The sequence below is a fragment of the Phalangium opilio genome, unplaced genomic scaffold, assembly GCF_054372755.1.
Source record: "Phalangium opilio isolate 3A_F unplaced genomic scaffold, DU_Popi_V2 ptg000019l_1, whole genome shotgun sequence".
Classification (NCBI taxonomy): domain Eukaryota; kingdom Metazoa; phylum Arthropoda; class Arachnida; order Opiliones; family Phalangiidae; genus Phalangium; species Phalangium opilio.
The window spans coordinates 751,999-774,442 of NW_028324152.1; the positions used below are offsets into that span (position 1 = coordinate 751,999).

Sequence of the window (22,444 nt, forward strand, 5' to 3'; positions counted from 1 at the left end):
TATTCCCATTTCAGAATGTTATCTCCTTAACAGAAACGATTAATGCCCTTTCCAGAAGGAACTTATACCCTTAACAGAAACGATTTATGCCCTTTGCAGAAGGAACTTATACCCTTAACAGTAACTATTTATGCCCTTTGCAGAAGGAACTTATGCCCTTTACAGAAGAAACTTATGCCCTTTACAGAAGAAACTTATACCCTTTACATTAGGAACTTATACCCTTAGCAGCAACGATTTATGCCCTTTACAGAAGGAACTTATACCCTTAGCAGCTACGATTTATGCCCTTTACAGAAGGAACTTATACCCTTAGCAGCAACGATTTATGCCTTTTACAGAAGGAACTTATACCCTTAGCAGCAACGATTTATGCCCTTTAGAGAAGGAACTTATACCCTTAGCAACAACGATTTATGCCCTTTAGAGAAGGAACTTATATCCTTTTCAGAGAGAACTTATACCCTTGAGAGCCGCCAATAGTGCCCGTCACAGGATGAAGTAATACCCTTAACAGCAACCATTTATGCCTTTTACAGAGGGAACTTAAAATCTTTGCAGAAAGAACTTATACCCTTTGCAGAAAGACCTTATACCCTTTGCAGAAAGACCTTACACCCTTAGCAGCAACGATTTATGCCCTTAGTAGCAACGATTTATGCCCTTCGCAGAATGAAGTAATACCCTTAACCGCAACCATTTACGCCCTTTGCAGAAGGAATTTATACATTTAATACCAGACATTTATGCCTTTTGCAGAAGGAACTTATACCCGTAATTGCAACCATTTATGCCCTTCGCAAAATAAAGTTATACCTTTAACAGCAATGATTTATAACCTTTACGGGAGGAACTTATACCATTGGCAGCACCGATTTACTCCCTTTTGCAGAACGAGGTTAAACCTTTAACATAAACAATTTACTCCATTAGCAGAACGAAGTTATATCCTTAACAGCAATGATTATACTTCTAATAGAAATTATTATTCCCATTCTACGATTACATTCCATCAGTGATACGATTTAAAATTACTAAGTGTTATCGGATGACATAAGAAGGATTCAATGTAGTTAGAATCAAAATGTCATCTTTAATCAGATTTAAGAAAAATGTTACTTTTAGGTATTCCGCGTCGCTACGAAATTTCAGATATTTCATAATACATAGTTTACAGACAAGGAGGAAGCATACCATTTACACTAGGAGGCCTGACTCAGAGTCAAAAGCTAGGCACCTTTGTGTAAAATGGTGTGAATCCTCCTAGTCTGTAAACTATCTCCAAAGAACCATGCACTTCTCTTTTCTTTATCCATTCAATAACTGAAGTCTTTTTAAGACATTTTTAACTTGCGTTTTCAAAGGAGTGTATTTTAACTCTAACAGTCCAACTTCAATTAAAGTTAGGGTTTTAAAAACGTTATCCGAATACTGTATATTAAAGATCCAGAAACTTTGGAAATAAGCTATTGTGGCGCTTTCGAATTCGTCAGTTTCGGACACCTTCACTCCATTGACGTGAATCTCATAGTGTTGGCTATTTAGCATACTATGTCCAGAAAATTTTATTATTGGACCAGGAGTTTTGTCTTCTTTTACTTGCGGTTCAAACATCATTTGCGCTTTCTCGTCTTTGAAAAATCTTGGGACAAGTATTAACGAATAAATGCATTTTAGCCCTGTAATTTTTAAATCAAAATAATATTTAGTGACTATGCTGCTGCTACTTGCTAAATTTCATGTAATTACGATTTTGATAATCCTTATCATTTTCACTGATGACAATCTCCATAATATTTGACTTAAGCGCTGCAGTTCTAGGTTTCGGACATGCGTTCCAAATTGATTCTCCGCATTTAATCAAAGCGTCCATAATTTTTTCTTTAGCGTTCACTTTATTAATTCTTTCAAATTCAAGATGAATCTGTGATGAAAATAGTGATCAAACTATGAATTTCGTATTTTAGATGAAGTAATAACATTAAGTGAATAATTAACTATAAGATGGACAGTATAATTAGCTTTGTGTTAAAGGCAATGCGCTTATTGTAGATTTTGAAAAATATATTAATCATACTTGATCAATATAGCCAAGAGCTGGGTAATTGTCTAAAATATCCTGGACCGAACTTTTCTCTCTTATGAGTATCAATCTCTAGAAAAATGTCCTATCCATGCGGGAGTTTATTGCAGCCATGTCTTTATTACTTTTATTTAATTCATCAGCCATAAGTTTTTGGTGTGCAAGAATACTGAATTCATCTTCAAAACAATCCTCAATCTACAAAGTATGAGATTATCTGAAAGGGTTGCCAAAACTAAAATCTCTTTGAATGAAAATAAGATTTTAAAGAGGAAGCAAGGTTAATATTAGACATCTTAAATACCAATGACAAAAATACATCACTAAAATTGCAGAAATAAAAAAAACAAGATGGCCCGAGGGTTGGACCCATAGTAGCCACATCGTACGCTTATGGTATGTACTCGAGTGAAGAGCCGAGAGGTTATCGAACAGAAAGAAAACAGAGCATCGAGACTAATAATGAGGTGACCGTGCCTATTTTCGAGATCCAGCTGTTGCGAAATTTTTATTTTTGAGGGTTCTAACGAACTGAAAAGCGTACAAGGCGCTTCTAGCGAAGTGAATATAAAAACTAGAGTATCTTTTGATATAGAGGTAAGCAAAATTTGGAAGGGGGAAGGGGGTATATCTCAAGAGCCTATTGTTTATCTTCACTTCGCTACAACCGCCTTGCACTGTTTTCAGTTCGTTTGAACCTCTCAAAATGTTTGCACGTGCAGCTGGATCTCAAAAATCGCCACGGTTGCCCCATTGTTAGTCTCGATGCTCCGTTTTCTGTTCATTAAAACCCTATTCGCTAGAAGTCGGCCTTTAAAAAAATCAAAATATATCCGACTTCAAATCGAGCAACTTCCTTTGGTATTTCCTCTTTCTGCGGTTTTTTGGAGCCAAACAAAACTCTGGCGGCCTCTATTTCTTTAACCCCTTTAACTGTCGCTCTATAATTTTTAAATTTCACTTTTAATTGGTTCCACCATGTTTCCTATTAAGTATTTCTGTTAAATTATTTGTTCAAAATTGTATTTTCAGTTTCTTATATATCCAGCGCCAGGAGTATATTTGAGGTGGGGGTACGTTTGAACCAGTTTTTGAGCAACGAACAGGTGGTAATTCGAGTAGCTTAAAAATATAAGAATATTTTATGTATTCAAGTATCTAATCCTAATTACTCAAACATACTAGCCTAAATCTTGGCGAATGGAATTAAACAGCATGCTTTATTTCCCTTGATAGTCTTTTCTTTCCTTCTATTGAATTTGCGTTGTAAAGCTCTGGATTTGTTATATAATCCGGAAAGTTTGGAAGGCGATAGGTTAGAGAGAATGTTGCTCTCGAAAGTTTAGGATGTACTTCTTCTCGTTTGTCTCTTATGACTCTAACAATAAAGAATAAACCATTCACGATAATATCAAATAGAAAATTTTAGTAGTGCAAGGTGGCTCTTAAGCCGCGTTTATACTTGCGTAATAAACCGGTTCGAAGCGACTCATATCGGGTTTCATTGTGAACCAAACATTGCGGTTTGAAACCGCTATGTATCGCTTCAAACCCGTTTCATAAGGCCACGTGTAACTGGGGCTTTAGTGAAATATAATGAAGGTATGAAGAGGTTTCTTTCAAATTCATAAGAAAATGATAATAATTAAAGCAAAGCACGGCTCCGTTGTCGCCCTTTGAAATAGACCAATTCGGAAACTACACACAGAGAAACAAACATCTAGGGGCAAGACCGCCATTGGGTTAATTCTCCCTCACGCCAAGCAGCACCGCAAGACGGAGTCCCAGTTCACAATACGCAGAAGACTAGTCAGCTTGCACTGCCTCTAGCGGTGCTTCTTGGCGTGAGAGGGAATTTTCCCAATGGCGGCCTTGCCCCTAGATGTTTGTTTCTGTTTGTGTAGTTTCTGAATTGTTCTATTGACTTTCATGGCACGCAGCTAGCTAAGCTTGGCAAAAGCAAGTCACTAGTGCATTAGGCCCCATTATTTCCCACCTTTGGCAAGATAAAGTTCATGCGTAGAAGATTAGCCAGCATGATAGGGGCGCCAATGAAGCCACGCTTTTCTTTAATGATTTTGTAAGGTATCAAAATCTGTGAATGAAAGTTATTCATACAAATGGATGCTCTTCTGAGGAATGAAATTAAAGTCTAATGAGCATAAAAATAATTCAAGAGAGTTACGGAGATAAAAATGATAATATTATAATTAGTACAGGGTAAATACGCATTTTTTGGCCAAAGAAAGGAACTAAATATGACCACGCTGAAAATTTCAGAATCCAAGGAGCTTTTGGTCCTAATTAACGTCCCAAAAGTCCCCAAGCCTCCGGTGCAGGCTTTTGCCGCCATATTGGAAAATGGCTGCCATACCGGATGTTTCTATATCTCGAGATGTAGTAGACCGATTTACATGAAGTTAGTTTTAAACGATGTCTCATGACGATTACAATCCAAACCGATCCAATTTTGTAGCCCTTACATTATTATTACAGAGGTGGATTTTCAGTTCTATTTTCTGTTCCAATTTCCCAAAGCTATGTCTATAGCATCACTATTTTTTTTAAAGTACTTGAAAAATATTTAGTTAAAATTTAAGATGAATGAGGCAAATAAGTGCGTTTTGTGTTCTGAACCTTTTAGTGGCGAAACTGTCATCGTGACAAGGGGGATTAAAACATTAATCGAATGCAGTTTGAAAAGGAAGGATCAATTACATGTAAAACTACAAGATGTCGCAAGTACTTCAGTTCACACTTTCTGTAGGAAAAATTATACGCGTCCCTCGAGCATTGAGGCTCATCTAAAATCCACTTTCACTGAGACATCTGGAAATGAGTTAACTGATAATGCAGTGGGACTACGATCATCTCTCGAACAATTTGACATTAAGACCAACTGTTTATTTTGTGGAAAGATTTTACTTAACGAATGGGAAGAAAAACAGGAAATGCGGTATCGCAAACCAGTTTCAGAAGTGATAACCCTAGAGATAGCTGACGCTCTAAAGAAACGCGCTCTTGAACGAAACGATGAACTTGGGGAAATTTTTAATGCGCGTGTAAATTCAGTGGTAGATATATTTGCCGAAAAAGCAAAGTACCATAGGCCATGCAAGCTCAAATTTTTCTTGCATGAAGAATCATCAGGACATATAGGACGACCTGAAAACCAAGAACTAGGGAAGCCTTTTCCAAATTATGTTCCTACTTGGAAAATAATGACGAATGTCAATATTCCTTGGATGTTTTAGAAGAAACATTTAAGGCATTTTCGCCTTCAAAATGCATGTACACCACCAAATATTTAAAAAAACAAGCTAAAAGAAAGATACGGCGATAATATTACGTTGACTGATATGAAGGGGGCAACCTGCATCGTCGTTTCTTTTAAAGATTCAATTGGAAAAATTCTACACGAGAGCCTTGATTCGTATTTGCTGTGAATGTACACTCCAACTGCAGTTAGCAGCTTTGGTACAAACGACCTAGGCCTGCGTATCGATATTATACACTCCATTATTGCATGTCGTTGTCTCTTATAAGATCCAGATTTATTTCTCATCTTAATCACTCGGTCAATTGAATCTTTAAAAGAAACGACGCAGGTTGTCCCCTTCATATCAATCAACGTAATATTATCGCCGCATCTTTCTTTTAGCTTGTTTTTTAAATGTTTGGTGGTGTACATGCATTTGAAGGCAAAAATGCCTTAAATGTTTCTTCTAAAACATCCAAGGAATATTGACATTCGTCATTATTTTCCAAGTAGGAACATAATTTGGAAAAGCTTCCCCTAGTTCTGGGTTTTCAGGTTGTCCTATATGTCCTGATGATTCTTCATGCAAGAAAAATTCGAGCTTGCATGGCCTATGGTACTTTGCTTCTGCGGCAACTAAATCTACCACTGAATTTACACGCGCATTAAACATTTCCCCAAGTTCATCGTTTCGTTCAAGAGCGCGTTTCTTTATAGCGTCAGCTATCTCCAGGGTTGTCACTTCTGAAACTGGTATGCGATACCGCATTTCCTGTTTTTCTTCCCTTTCACTAAGTAAAATCTTTCCACAAAATAAACAGTTGGTCTTAATCTCAAATTGTTCGAGAGATGATCGTAGTCTCACTGCATTATCAGTTAACTCATTTCCAGATGTCTCAGTGGAAGTGGGTTTTAGATGAGCCTCAATGCTCGATCGACGCGTTTAATTTTTCCTACAGAAAGTTTGAACTGAAATACTTGCGACATCTTGTAGTTTTACATGTAATTGATCCTTCCTTTTCAAACTGAATTCGATTAATGTTTTAGTCCCCCTTGTCACGATGACAGTTTCGCCACTTAAAATGTTCAGAACACAAAACGCACTTATTCACCTCATTCAGCTTAAATTTTAACTAACGTTAGGTTAAATTAAATATTTTTCAAGTACTTTAAAAAAAGTGATGCTTTAGACATAGCTTTCTCTATTGGGAAATTGGAACAGAAACTAAAACTGAAAATCCACCCTGAAGCTAAAAAATCGATAACGCTTGTGGCGCCATGCAGTTCCAGGCAGGGTCTCAAACGATTCAATAAATCTCGAGATTAATTTGATCGATTTTAATACAGAAAACTTAGTATGATTGAGCGTAAACAAATGTAAATAACAATGATTTTAGAAAAAATTAAAATACGTTTAACATTTAAGAAATTTGGAAAGCAACATATTTTCGAATTTTTTTCCCATGATAAGCGTGAACACCTCTGTAATTATAATGTAAGGGCTACAATATTGGATCGGTTTGGATTGTAATCGTCATAAGACATCGTTTAAAACAAACTTCATGTAAATCGGTCTACTAGATCTCGAGATATAGAAACATCCGGTATGGTAACCATTTTCCAATATGGCGGCGAAAGCCGGCACCGGAGGCTTGGGGACTTTTGGAACATTAATTAGGACCATAAGCTCTTTGGATTCTGAAATTTTCAGCTTGGTTATATTTAGTTCCTTTCAAATTCATATCTACCCTGTACTAAATAAACAAGTCCCAAAGTTAGGGGCACAATAGCAGACCTATCGCAGTAAGTATAACCATAAGTTTATAAGTTATGTTCTATAAGCGTTCCACTACTTACTTCGAGCTAGTCGTGGAGTGACACGAAATTTAAGTTAAATACGATTAAAGTTAGTTAAAATTTGTAAAAGTCATTACGAGCTCCCCCTTATAAATGGCATAGAATTTCAGGTAGCACGCCAGCCTCTCTACCTTCTCGCCTCATACAACTGTCTTTCATAAAGGGGTTTTCGGGCTTCTAGAAGTTTCCCAAATGTGGAAGTAACTCTGAAACAATTCTTAACTTTCAATTGGGAACACGCACAATGGTTGGATGTTTTTGAAATATAACCATAAGCATGAATTTTATAGATATATACCCATGAGTATATATACCAGGCTATAGAACTGTTGCCTTCAGTGTCAAATATACGTCATACCTTCCTATGTAGAATTAAGCCCAAACTATTATTGAAGTGTAAAGATTTATATATGGGTATATATGAATAAATTTACTTTTACGGCAAGTTACCCTGAAAATTGCCTTATATAGCTATGTACTATGTCCAGGGAGCGCTACCAGAACTGACCAGGGTGAGAAGGGATATAAAATTATTCCAAATATTACTTTTCAAAATAAACTCGAAATAATTATGATGGGCTTAATTCTACGCAGGAAAATATGACGTTTATTTGGCAGTGAAGGCAACAGTTCTATAGCATGTTATGTATTCTATAAATTCATGCTTATAGTTGTATTATAAAAAACATCCGACCATTGTGTATGTCCCCAATTGAAAGCTAAGAAATGTTTAAGAATTTATTCCCCATTTGTGAAACTTCTAAAAGCCCGAAAACCCCTTTATGGGAGACCCCTGTAATTGAAGTGAGGTGAGCAGATACAGAGGCTGATGCACGACTTGAAATTCCATGCTGATTATATAAGAGGGCGTTTAAAACTACTTTTACAATTTTAACTAATTTTTATCGTGTTTAATTTAAAGAATGTCTCCAATCTTTATTCGATTAAACACATTTTTAGGTACACATATACAAAGTTTCATGCTTTAAGCATAAAATGCATGGTTTTTTCACATGAGCACCAGACTATAGTACCAACTTGCCATATACAGTTTGAAGAGAGAAAGATAACTAACTAGCCACGTATTCAAGATGTGAGCATGAGAGAGGGATTAGAAGAGGCCGTAGAACCTAAGTTAAAAATCTGGCCGCCGCAGAGGATAAAAGGAAAATGTCCTCGGAATGCAATTGCTCTCTCTCTCTCTTTGATTTGATAGGTGCTTTACACACGTGCATGATTCATAGCTTCATGATCATAAGTTTATACCATTTACACTGGCAGGCCGGGCTAATTTGAGGACAAAATAGTCTGCACTTTGACTTTCCTCATCTCCGTGTGTAAATGGCATCAGTCCTCCACGTGTGAAAAGCATCTTTATATTGCATAGTCCTTACTAACCATTCTATCTCCCTGCCTGTATCATAAGTTTATATGCTCCACTAGTGACATTTTATATACTTTATAATGATAAAGCTTTATTTTAGGTGTCCTTCCCTCTGGTCGCGCGTTTGTAAGAAGTAAAATTGTATGGGACTGTTCACAAATTACGTCACGGATAAATCCGAATTTTTGTAACCCTCCCCCTTCCGTCACACATATCTAAACCCTAAACCCCTAAAATTACTCAACAACAATATTACCCCTCCCCACCCAGTTTAAAGTAGCCACAAACAATAGTAAGAAAATGCAATTTTTTTTATTTTATGAACGCCCCCTATCCGACTGGTAGGAGGATGGCACTCTGATTCAGCTAAGAGATAGAGGGGCATGACGTTAAAAACAATTAAGCTCTAATCCCTAATCGTTTTTTTTTGGAAGATTCGTCTTTTTTTTCGAAGATTCTAGAGCAAAGACATTGACTATTATAATACAAGACGGCCCAAGGGCTCGTAATAGTAGCCATATCGTACGAGTGAATAGCCCCTCTATACCCTACCCTAATGAGTGGATAACCCCTCTATACCTTACCCTAAAGAGTGAATAGCGCTATATTTTGCAATGCTTAAATGATTTACCGTGCATAAAATCAGAGTGAATAGCCCCTCGATTCCCTACTCTAAACAGTCGGGGAAAATCGTTATCTATTTAATTAGCACATACATAAAAAGAAAATGAATATAAAAACCCCAAACATACAAATTCATAAGTATCCGACCCCACAGATTAAGAGGTACCCCACCCCACATCACCCCGACATTTTAGAGATAGAAATAAATCATAAAAAACTCGGGGTTTCTATCAAGTCTCTATGGTTGAGTGGTAGAATGTTTGTCTACTACGCCAGCGACCCGAGTTCGATTCCCGGGTCTGACCTGAAAAAAATTTAAATAAAATTAAATCTCTAACCGAGCCCAGTAACCCCTATGGGTGGGTTGTGGTAATATAAAGTTCCTTTTAAGCTAAATCTGACGATAACGAAGCGACAACCCCGGCCACTACTACTACTACTACTACTACTACTACGACGGCTCGGGTCAAACTAAGAGCCTATCGTATACTACGATATGGCTAAAAACGTCTTGGTTTTGACCAAGGCCGAAAAAACAAACGATATGTGTGAGGTTTATCATTTGACTGAAGTTTCAGATATAGCAATTGTTTTAGTTATTTTTATCCATTTAATCCTTAATCAATATTAAATTCAATCAAATGATTTTACTGTTAATCGATCCATTCCCTCTAAATTAATTTAAAAAATTACATATCTACTCTTTTTCAAGAACATTACATTTTCCGAAAACATTTTATCATGAAATTAATTATTTTGAAGGGAGTACGTGTTGAGGTATCAACATAGAATATTTGAAATATTCTATTGACTTTCTAAAAAGAGCAAGCGAAGTTTGACATAATTCGAAAGGAAAATGTAAAAATTTAATCGAACTGCTACATTTCTATTGTCGCCTCTATGAAGAAAAGATAGCACTGCAATTTCTCTCTCCGTGCTTTAGAATTTCTTGGTCATAACTCAGTCTTCATTTGAAACGTCACCACCCCTTTCTACATTGTTGGCGCTACTTGTACACCTGTTACGTATTACGCGTAATCATTTTAGCACGCTTAAAGACCATTTCGGAAAACACACAGGGGCGAGGCCACCATTGGGATATTCTCCATCGCACCAAGGGTCACCGCCAGACGGTGCCAAAGTTCACAAGAGGCAGGAGGCTAGTCAACTCGCTCTGCCTATAGCGGTGCTTCTAGGCGAGAGAGAGAGAGAGAGAGAGAGAGAGAAGACCCCAATGGCGGCATCACCCTTGTGTTTTAGTTTCTCTGTATGTAATTTCTAAAATGGTCTACTCACTTACAAATGTACATAAATGTTAAACTTTTTCGAAGCCATAGTGTAACGTTAATAATTAAATTTTGTTAAAAAGAAGAGAGGACTTATGGCAATAAAATACAAGTACTTTATTAGGTGTAAATTGCCTAATGAAAATACACTTGAGATGAGAGCTTTCGGCTCGAGAGCCTTCATCAGTCATACTAAAATCTAAAACGCGTGACACATACGAGGTAACCTCGGTTTTTAAAAAATCATATCACGCCCTCTTTTGAACAAGATGCCTGTCGTCTATGACTCCCCAATATTTTGCTTCAGCACAGCCTTGATTTAAATTTAATATCCCTGATTTTTTAATAAATATACCTTCAATAAATTTTCTTTTTCGCCAATTTTTTTTCCCGATATAGAACTTCTGGATATTTAAAATCCATTACGTGACCTTTCGACTCCCAAACATGAACCGCTATGCCGTTTTCTTTATCAAAATTTTTAATGCATTGCTTATGCCCTGAGAACCTATTTTTTAACGTTTGTTGTGTTTCACCAACATACGTTTCGCCGCATGTTTCACATTTTACTTGGTAAACAACGCAGCGATTATCCAATAGGTTAATATCTCTTTTAGGCCTATTTTTAACTAAGTGATTGTTTAAATTTTGTCCACCTATATTTAATAATTTAATGTTGAATTTATTTTTTAATAATCTACCTAATTTTTCACTAATTCCCCTAATATACGGAAGCGCTAAGCATGGTTGAGAGTCTCTAGGTCTGTTGTAGTCGTTATTAACAATGTTATTTTTAAAAATCGAATCAATTAAACCATTTGGGTAATTACTATTAATTAACTGATTTTTAACGATGGCTTTATCAGTCTCAGGTTCGTCGGAGATATTTTCTATGCGGTGTTTTAAGCTTTTTACTATACCTAACTTTACAATTTGGCTGTGGCAGGAGTTATAATCTAGAAATTTTTTACAGTGAGTGGGTTTTTGAAAAAGAGTACATTTTAAACTATTGTCATTATTTAATCTTTTGGTCATTATGTCTAGAAAAGGTAGACTGCCATTATTTTCTAATTCGATTGTAAATTTAATAGAATTGTCTAAACTATTCACTAAATCCAATAACAAATTTGTATTGTTTCTTGCATTTTTTAAAATGACAAAAATGTCATCGACGAACCTTACCCAAAATTTTATATTTCTTGCCATTCTTTTATGACTAAATAGTTTTTCTTCAATAAACTCCATATATAAATTAGCTAAGACACTCGAAAGTGGATTACCCATGGCTAAACCCTTTGTTTGTACAAAAAATTGATCTTTAAAGCTAAAATATGTGTTTTCTACACAAATTCGGCTAAGTTCTACGATTGAATCAATGGTTAAGTCTGTTCTGTTTTTTAAAATGGGGTCCTTTACTAATTTACATCTTAAAACATCTAGAACACCTTCAATAGGTACTCTAGTGTATAAGTTTATTACATCTAGGCTAAGGATAATATCAGAACTATTAACTTGGATCTTTTTAACTTTCTCTACAAAGTCATACGAGTTTTTTAGGCTTCGTTCGGTATTATTTATCAGTGGGGAGATTATTGGTACGAGATTTTTAGCTAAATAGTAGGTGGGGCCATCAATACTGGAGACAATTAACCTTAATGGACACCCTTCTTTGTGGACTTTAGGCAAACCATAAACATGTGGCGGTTTAAGGTTGCTAGCTACAAATCTAAAATACGTTCTTTTATCTAACTCTTTGTTTTTAATGCATTCGGTAATTTTTTACAAATGTACACAAATTACACTGAGTGATCGGTCCTTCAGGCGCTAGCGAGTGACAAGCCACAACCATAATCATTCATGTACACGAATGTTTTATAGTTTTAGGTTATTAAGGTTGGCGGGCAACTCCGGAGAGTCACTAATGTGAAATGGTTTCGAACTATATGGTACACCACTTGAACCACTGGTGCTTTTAAAAATTTCTATGTTGGGAAAATAGAGGAAGGGGGGTCGGAGTAAAGTGTGACCTTCGCATAACTGGTAATGAATAATGTGTATACCCATATTATTTCCGCATGAAATGAATATAACAAGTCATTGGTACTGAGAAGTATTTCTTTTTATGTAATATTTACCCTTACCTTTGGTTATATCAGAAGTAAGATAAGGGACTAGAAGTAACGAGGTAACCAAACTCTTCACTTGGCGATGGAAGCGGCATAAAATAGTCAAATTTGTTCACTAGTGCTAGGCTCTATTACCAATGCTAGGGCACTTTAATTCTAGTCCTTTATCTTACTGCTGGTTATATTTATACCGATATCATAGTTTTCCTGTGCTACAGAGAGCCACCTACTAAACGAAACCACACAGGATAAACATTGTTGCTTTGTCTCAAGAAGACGACATTAGTTTATAAATTAGTTTGAGAAAAAAAGTTCTTTATCATATTTTCTCTAACATCAGTCTTCTCAGAAATTTACTACAGATTTAAACTTTTTTGGTGCAAACTTGAAAATTTGTTAAGCCAGCAACAATTAAAACTATGTCCGTCAAGGTGCTTACAAGTTAGTGAGCAACGACACGAAATCCCTTCAAAATAATTTATTTCGTGATAAAATGTTTTCGGAAAATGTAATTCTTCTTGAAAAAGCGCAGATATGTAATTTTTTCAATTAATTTAGAGGGAATGGATCGATTAACAGTAAAATCATTTGATTGAATTTAATATTGATTAAGGATTAAATGGATAAAAATAACTAAAACAATTGCAATATCTGAAACTTCAGTCAAATGATAAACCTCACACATATCGTTTGTCTTTTCGGCCTTGGTCCAAACCAAGACGTTTTTTTATATAATATCTGTTACTAATTAAAATTTGAATAATTTTATTTTTGCTTTACCGTCATACATTTGGGGTTGATCTATTTCTAATTGCTTAAAGAAGTACATAAGTATCGTTAATTACATTTAACTTATATTCAAAAACATTGCTTTCGATAAGCAAATAATGTTGTACTTTATTTATGAAAGAAGTTTAAAAACGATGGTATTTGAAATATGGAAGAAAAATATTTGTTTCGTACACTGTATACAATACAGTGTTGTCGAGATCAGACCAACAGCTTCCTTTATGTAAAACCCCCTATACTGCCAACGGTAGATGTAATACTAAATTATACAGGGTGTAAATAAATGTTTAGAATTCATGTTATATTGTATGCCTGAATGCAACAAAATATATTAAAGCACAGTCCTACGATTATTCTTAGAACCTGGGTCTCAAATTGCAACCTCTAAACTGTTTGGTAAACAACTCAACGTAAATATTCAAAGTGTCTACCATTGAGGTTGAGGCACTCTTCCAGAGGATTGTCCGTGTCTTACATTACATTTGCAACCACTAAACTCATGACGCATGGTAAGGCTTGATGTAGGGGGATATGATTAAGCCGGTAGTAATGCCCTTGTAAACCGGCACGAACAGTAGAATGGCTTAATGCAACTTCATGTTCTACCGCTCTACTACTAGCATGAGATTGGCTTCAAAACTATCTACGCCCTGGTTTTATTGGCAACATTATTACATTGAATGTTGCCAGATTAAATTGTTGCTGGTGATTTTGCGAACTATGCTAATGATATATTAAAATTTAAATAGATATTTTAGGAATCTAATTTTTACATATATTATAATATCAAGTAAGAGCTATCTTTTGAAACTTATTTCATAATTTTCCGTCCATTAGTTTTGCTGCAATCGTTATCGAAACATTCGAAGTTTCTAGCCGCGAAGTTCGAGTTTATCCGCTTCGAATGTTTCGATAACGATTGCAGCAAAACTAATGGACGGAAAATTATGAAATAAGTTTCAAAAGATAGCTCTTACTTGATTTTATAATATATGTAAAAATTAGATTCCTAAAATATCTAAGAAAAATAGAAAAATTGCGATGAAAAAGTGCAGTTTTAAGGCATAGTTTCCCCATAGTAATGTATTAAGACGTTTGTCCCGGATGCGGGATTTCGCTACTTTTCCATTAGCATAGGGCGCCCACGAAATCGGACGGCCTTACAGGCGACGGAGGAGATGATCTAAGCAGGCCGTGTTCTATGGGACGCTAACCCTAAAAACTGTGAATTTTCCTTTAACATTACGGAAGGGTGTCATGTCATATCTACAAGGGCCTACCGGCCCTGTAGAATAAACATTCAACTTTGGTTAATGTAATCAATTTAGAACCGTTAAATGTGGATATTAACTTAAATTATGGTTAGTAAATAATGGCTGAATTACGTAGATGAATACTCGACCTCCTTTCACTAACAGCACAAAATAGAACACATACCCGTAAAAGTCATTTCCATTTCCAGATGATGATGCTCCGGTAGTCACATTGTCCATTAAATCGTCATTTGGAGTCACAGTATCCGTTTCTTTGAGGGTCGCTCGTTTAGAAGGGCAGACATCCTTTAATGTCGACTTCTCCAAATTCGCAACGTAGATGATCGTTTTATCGGTTTGATCATCTATGTTAACCATCATATTTAAGTATTCGTCGTGAATCTGTTTAGTTAAGATGATTTCATTAAAAAGTTATCCGCGAATGGTTACATGGTATCAAAATATACAAAAGTAGTATTTACTTGATATAAAAGTCCATCCTTAACAAAATCTTTTAATGAATCGTCGCTTTTTAGATGATCTACTAACGCTGCTAGGCTTGTTCCTTTTAACTTAAGTTTTCTTGTGTTATCTCCAAATTTAATAGCGCATGTAATACTATTATTCGCTATATTCAAAACATTATTATAAAGAAAACTAATGCTCTAAATATCTCATATATCTCAACGTGCCTAATGCCTTAAGTTAACACGAAGCGACTAGGACAGCGCGATACTGTTCATCCAAAAGGATTTAGAGGATACCGTGCCAACAACCGCCAAATGTGAAGTCAAAAGCAGTGTAAAAAGGTCCCCTAACCACCTGAGAAGAGTTTCTGGCTCTAACCATGAACGCTGGATCTCTAAAGGGACCGGAAAACGGCCGCCTTCCACTGTACAAATCGAGTTCTGTCTAGCATAGCATCGGGGGAAGGGATGGGGGCTGTGAATTTGGAAACACTCAAGGCCATTCGGTCTTTTGCGATTCTTCATAAACCTATTGAAAAAAATGTAAACGACCTTGGCCGTACCCGTTTTTCTTTCTTTATTTTTTAACAAGCAAACGTGCTATAACTATAACGTTAACCAGTCCCTTTAGAGATCCAGCTTTCATGCTCTAACTAGGAGTTAAATTGAACGAACGAAAATCCAAGAAAACGACAGTAGCAATATTGGGGAGATGTCTTCAAGGTTCGGACTTGTTAAAATCCTAAAAAGGTTAGGTCCGGTCAGTCGAACCATTTCGACAACTCGCGATCTACTTTTCTTGGAAGAAGAAGATTAAAGATGAGTAATCTTACCAACAATCGAACAAAGAAGCTTCCCGAGAGGAAGAGCACCCGCGAAAATGGATGCCTGTGCACATTTTAATTTTCTTTCAATTAAATACAGTGATAACCGATTAAATACATGAATTATCTCAAACATATAATGGGAAATTTGTAGCGTCAAAATAAGGCTACAGTAATATAAGCGTAATGCTGGTAATTATGTCGCGGTCTGATGTACACGCTATAGAAGTGATATTCCCCTCGGAGTGCACCACCATACCTTGCCTAGCAGGAATTTCCAACTCAACTAGTTTAAACCTAGCTTTAGCAAAAATAAGATTTTCAGACTGATTTTTGAATTTTATTTAACACGGTTTGCTGCATGGTCTTGCTTTTTTATTCAAAACTTTGAAGTTTAATTATGTCTTAAAATTTAATCATAATGGAATTCCCTTGCTTAAAATGCCCATATTCTTCAAAAAAGTGTACATTATTAATAAGCCATATAAAGAATTTTCACGAAAATTATAGAAACTTTAGTATAATCTGTGGGCTCGAAGGATGTGGTCGGAGTTTTAAAAAAAATGGATACGTATCGCCGACATGTTAGAAACAAGCATAAGTATATAACTCTAGAAGGGAAAAAGGTCCGTCGAGACGAGCAGCAAAGTGATCAGCAAGATTTAGGTGAACAGCTAAATGATACAGACATATCTGCCGAGCGTTTTGGAACAGAGGCTGAAATCACTCATCAAAATTGGAAAGATGAACTTAAACCTCCCGAGATTAGACAAATAAATTTCAAAATTCTACTGAAGTATAGAGAAAATCACCATATTCCAATGTCGGTTGTTGAATGTCTATCTAAGGACCTACTAGAATTCTCGATTCAAATGGCAACAATGCAAGTTGATTCTATAACTCAACAACTTTTAGAGAAAAATATACAAGTAGAAACTTTAGAGCTTTCAAAAACTGTAAATGAAATACGTTCCGCTTTTGAAAGCGTTAATTCCAAGTACAAAATACATTCTGTATGCAAATCTGATCTTGATATGGTGGAGCCTGTCGAATATACATTTGTGGGAAGCCAAGCGAACAAAAATAAGGACTGTTTTCACTACGTTCCCATATTGTCAGTTTTGAAGAAGTTATATTCCATGGAGAGCGAAACTGAGAATCATGTTGACATAAGTGACCTGCCTAATAATCACTTAGGGCATTTTCTTCAAGGCGATATATCTAAAAAATGCGTTCATTAAGGCCGGACTGTTACCCGGTTATAGAACTTCAGATATATTCCGATGAATTTGAAGTTGTTAATCCGCTGGGTACCAAAAGGGGAAAGAAGAAGGTTCTAGGATGTTATTTCTCAATACTTAACCGAGAGGCGAAAAAACGGTCCAAACTGTCAGACATTCACTTGGCATTTTTGGCGAAATCTAAAGACATAGAAAAATATGGATGGAACGAAGTAATGCAGCCTCTACTATACGATTTAGGGATTTTGGCCCAAGAAGGCTTGTTCATAGAACGTTACGGTCGAAATATATTTGGCTACGCTTCAATTTTTTCTAGTGACAACCTTGGTTTGCAAAAACTAGAAGGCTTCAACCAGAATTTCAATCACGGCCGAATTTGTAGATTTTGTATGATCGATAAGACAGAAATAAGTGAAAAATTAACAGAAGATCAAGTCACACTTAGGTCCTTGCCTCGTCACAAATACCACTTAAGCCTTTTGTTTAAAGATGAACGTGAAGGTTCGACATACGGGGTTAGGTTTGAAAGTCCGTTAGTCAGGTTGAGCTATTTTGATGTAACAAAACAATTACCCCCAGACATCATGCATGACGTTTTAGAAGGCATAGTTCCATCCGTTTTGAAGTTTGTTTTAAATGATTTAGTTGCCCGACATAAGCTGTCCATCGACGAGATGAATCATTAAATAAAAAACTTTAAGTATGGCAAATCAGAATCAAACAGGCCAGAGCCACAAACAAGAAACTCCGTTTGTTCGCGTGATGGCCATTTAAAGGCATCGGCAAGCGAAATGTATTGCCTTTTTCGCCTACTTCCCATTATTTTGCAACGCTTCATTGATTTTGACAGTGCTTTTTGGGGTGTATATTTAAAATTAAGAACTGTTTGTGATTGCTTACTCGCCACAAATATGCCTGAGTCATTTCTATCGGATTTAAGAGATTTAATCGCGGAATTCTTGGTAGCAGTTAGAGAAACGTGCGGGGCTCACGTCATGACCCCAAAATACCATTTTCTGATTCATTACGTGTCTGGTATAAAGCTTTTTGGCCCATTGTGTTCAATTTCCAGTATGCGATTCGAGAGCAAGCACAGCTATTTCAAATCTATAATATTATATTCGAGAAATTACAAAAACATAACGAAAACCTTGTCATCTCGTCATCAATTTCATGAGTGTTATAATTGGCTTTCTGAATCAACACCGGGAATTGAACAGACATCCAATGCGAAATTTTTGGAGAAAGAAAATTTGCCTCTTAGATTACAAGAACTATTACCTGATACAATTGAAACTGGTGTATATTCTCTTAAATCAGCAGTATTTTGTAACGTAAAATATGTGTTGGGCTGCTATTTAGTACTTCAAATAGTTGAAGGAAGAGTAGAAAAGTTTCTAAGTATAGAATATATATTCTTTGTAAACGGAGTATAGTATTTGGGCGGAAAAATGCACAATACAAAGGCTTTTGAAGAGCAACTGCATTGTTACGAAATAGAATTAGAGGGAGATGAATATACGTTAATGCATGCGGGACAGGAAAAACATTTTCAGTTACTGGATTCCTATCCTTTATCTAGCAAATTTTATATACCAATGCGATCTTCAGGCTGGGACATTTAAGTTTCATATTAAGTTTGATAATTAAGATAATCAGGCGTTAATGCCACTGGATATGAAAAGAAAATGGGTATGGCCTGAACGTAGGCCCAGATAGCATTAGTAATTCTACGGTATGTTAAATTAACTGCGATGAACAGATAAAACTTGGAGAATTAATTTAACTCTTGAATATTCATATTACTTTGGTTATTCTAGGCTTAGAGATTTTAAATCTAAGAGAAAGAAAAAAAAACAACCAGTCCACTAAAATAGAGGATGAAACGGACGTTCATTTCGATACGCGTGTCGCTAGCCCTTTATCTGCGCGTTTCGCTAGCCCTTTACTTCACCCCTTTTCTTCCTTTTCTTATTGAAAAACACGTGCACGGGATCAATAAAAAAATACCAATGAATTTTGGGGGCCGCTGTTATTTCCTTCCCATACCTTTACCTTCGTGGTACTTTTCCACGAAGGGCCACTCCCCAATGAATGTAGAACTTGCAGATTGACAATAAGGGCTTTTCCTAGAAGTGGACTGGTTGTTTTTCTTTCTTTCATATAGATTTTACATTTCCATGCCTAAAATAACCAAAATAATATGAATATTCTAGAGTTAATTTAATTCTCTAAGTTTTAACTATTACATAATATCATCGCAAAAAATTTAATATAACCCGTAGATTGACTAATGCTATCTGGGCGTACGTTATAGGCCTAAGCAATCGTGATACCAACTTGATATAAAATGATAATATGATGTTAAGGTCGAGCTAAAACCACTGTGGGAAGGGGGGGGGTTTATATGACTAGTTTTTGTTCATTTTCAAGCTTATGTTTAAAATTAAAAATTTTGCGACTTTATAAACCTCACGAAAATGAAAAATGTGGTATTTTATAAATTACATTACGTTAAATGACAAAAAATTTGGAATTCCCAATTCCAATATATCTTCTCTTCCTGTGCTTGAAATTGGGGACCGTCCATAAACTACGTCACGCGAAAAAAAGCATTTTCTGACCCCCCCCCCGTCCCCCCAGATCACGCTTCGTCACGCTTTTCTCAGACCCCTCCCCTAAAAACCACGTCACATTTCTTAAACCCCCCCCCACCGCACTAAGATTTGTCTTAATTTACAAATTTAATTTGATTAATTTCTTGAGTGATTTGCCGCCCTCTCAGAAATATTTTGCTCGGCTGAAAATTCAAGTTCTCTTCCGTTTTAAGCTTTTTCCCTCTGATTGACCTTTAGAATTTGAATTTCTGGATGTGCTTTTTATAAGATTCAAAAAAGTTCCATAAAGCTTAGTTAAAGGGGCACACTTTTTAGGTCACCGAAAACTGACTAATCGAGCTTGAGATTTAAAAAATTTGCCAAAGAATCGAAACCATTTCAATCGGCAGGGGGATATGATTCATCCTCAGAAATAATAGGGGCGAATAAACAGAGACATGAGAGAGTTAACGGTAATAGTTAGTGTAGGGCGCTGTCGGTTAGCTGTGGCATAGGGGCTAGCCACCACCCCTCTATGCATTGTAAAGGCGTTAGATAAGTGGCAATAAGTCGCAAGATGACTTGGTCCAATTAGCTAGCTGAACTTAAAAAGAGTTTACGCTATTTATTTTAAATGCGCTATTTAAATTGACTATATAAAGGTGTAAATAGTAGATAATTGCTTAAATTTTCTACTATTTAAGCGATGATGGAATATAAATTTTGGTAAATTATTGTAATGGTGGGCTATGGAATGTTGCCTTTCTTCTTCTATAACATAAGAGAGCCAATCGGCCTCTTACTGACTTCGTAACAAAATCAATGCTAAATGTGACGTCACGCATCGAAGAACCGCTCCCTCCCCCTTGTCACGCACCGTCGCAAATTTAGAAACCCCCTCCCCCCATAAGAGTGTGACGTAGTTTATGGACGGTCACATTTTGAATACACACGCATTGACATCTCTAGTGGTTAATTTAAACAGATTTGGAATATTTAAACTAATTTAAAAAATAAAGCACTAATTAACTTAATTAATGGCTTTAACTAGCGAAAGAATTAAAATTTTACAAATCTGTTTTAATTAGCCACTAGAGAAGTTGTTAATGCGTGTGAGTTCAAACTGTGGTGCAATTTGAAGCACAGGAAGAAAAGATATATTGGAATTAGGAATTTCAAATTTTTTGTCATTTAACTTAATGTAATTTATAAAATACTAGCTTTTTCAATCATTTTCGTGAAGTTTGAAAATGTTGTCTTTCGGTTTATTAAGTCGTAAATTTTTTCTATTTTTAACACAAGCTTGAAAATGACCAGAAACTAAATCCATATAAAAAACCCTCCCCCTTCACAGGGTGGCTTTGGACCGACCTTATAACCTTTCTAAGGCACTTTGGCCTTCAAAAATGTTAGAACCACGCCAGTGCTTAAGTTTTGAAATAAACAGGTTGCAGGCTCTCTACAATAGGCCTTTGTAAAAATCCCCTTAGTATACAAAATATGTAGCCGGGGAGGAAAGCAGTGATGGAAGGCATTGTTTCCTCTCGCGTTTCTGCGCGCGCATTATTGAAACGTTATTTTTAAAATCGCAAATAGCGAGCTACTAGAAATTTTGTCGTGACGTCAGAGCTTCTTATCCCTTTCCTTGATTTCGGCGTCTTCAGCTTTAGCAATGCAATTTAGACTACCAATATTGAAAATTTTCATTCTTAAATTTAAGCCTAGGTGGCTCATAACCAAGACGTACTAAATGAAGCACTTTCTTAACTAGTATATGAATATTCAAAACGTTTTTTGTTTATAATAAATGGTATCAAGAATTAAGAAGGTATATAAAGATTGTATAAATTGAAACTACCTTAAGTACATGTACATCAAAATTTATAGGCCAAAAAATATGTTACGATGAATATTATTTCATTTTAAAACATTGCATAGGGAAGGTATATAATGATTGTATAAAATGAAACTACCTTAAGTTCATGTACATGAAAATTTATAGGCCAAAAAATATGTTACGTTGAATATTATTTCATTTTAAAACATTGCATAGGGAAGGTATAAAAGGGTACTTTTACACTGAAAATACCTTTTCTGCGCCTTGCGTTTTTAAGGTTTTCATTCCAAAATAATACCTTTTATATGCTTAGCATTATTTAGGTTTAAAAAGTTGCTATGTAAAAATTATATCTTTTTCATGCCTTACCTGATAAAGAGATTGAAAGGTACTACGCACAAATATAATACCTTTTTTGTATCACTATACACTTAAAATACCTTTTGGGCCCTTGCGTTTTTAAGGTTTAAAAAGGTACTGTTCCAGAATAATGCCTTTTATATGCCTAGCATTATTAAGGTTTAAAAGGTTGCTATGTAAAAATTATATCTTTTTCATGCCTTAACTTATAAAGAGATTGAAAGGTACTACGCACAAATATAATACCTTTCTACCATCACGTATAATAAAGGTATAAGATAAAGACGTAAAGGTACTATATAAAACATATACCCTTTTTATCACTAGAATAGATAAGGAATACTTTCAGAATTAAAACCAAATTTATCCTCTTAAGGGTATAATCATTAAAAAAAGGAATAAATGAAAGGTATAACATAAAACTTATACCCTTTCCAAACCCTTATTAACCCAAGGA

The 22,444-nt window shown here is 35.7% G+C and overlaps 2 protein-coding genes across 2 annotated transcripts; both read right to left on the reverse strand.

Moving 5' to 3' along the window:
• Positions 1–1,114: 1,114 nt before the first annotated feature.
• LOC149697738 (uncharacterized) lies at positions 1,115–3,076 on the reverse strand. The gene is made up of 4 exons (XM_089867211.1): positions 2,922–3,076; positions 2,078–2,281; positions 1,750–1,924; positions 1,115–1,679 (listed from the first exon to the last, which is right to left on the reverse strand). The coding sequence occupies exons 3-4, from the start codon at positions 1,871–1,873 to the stop codon at positions 1,309–1,311; spliced, it is 495 nt and encodes a 164-aa protein (XP_089723337.1). The 5' UTR covers positions 1,874–1,924; positions 2,078–2,281; positions 2,922–3,076; the 3' UTR covers positions 1,115–1,308.
• Positions 3,077–3,123: 47 nt separating this feature from the next.
• On the reverse strand, positions 3,124–15,582 carry LOC149697739 (uncharacterized). The gene is made up of 4 exons (XM_089867212.1): positions 15,144–15,582; positions 14,846–15,063; positions 3,266–3,461; positions 3,124–3,205 (listed from the first exon to the last, which is right to left on the reverse strand). The coding sequence occupies exons 2-3, from the start codon at positions 15,040–15,042 to the stop codon at positions 3,290–3,292; spliced, it is 369 nt and encodes a 122-aa protein (XP_089723338.1). The 5' UTR covers positions 15,043–15,063; positions 15,144–15,582; the 3' UTR covers positions 3,124–3,205; positions 3,266–3,289.
• Between the last annotated feature and the right edge of the window lie 6,862 nt (positions 15,583–22,444).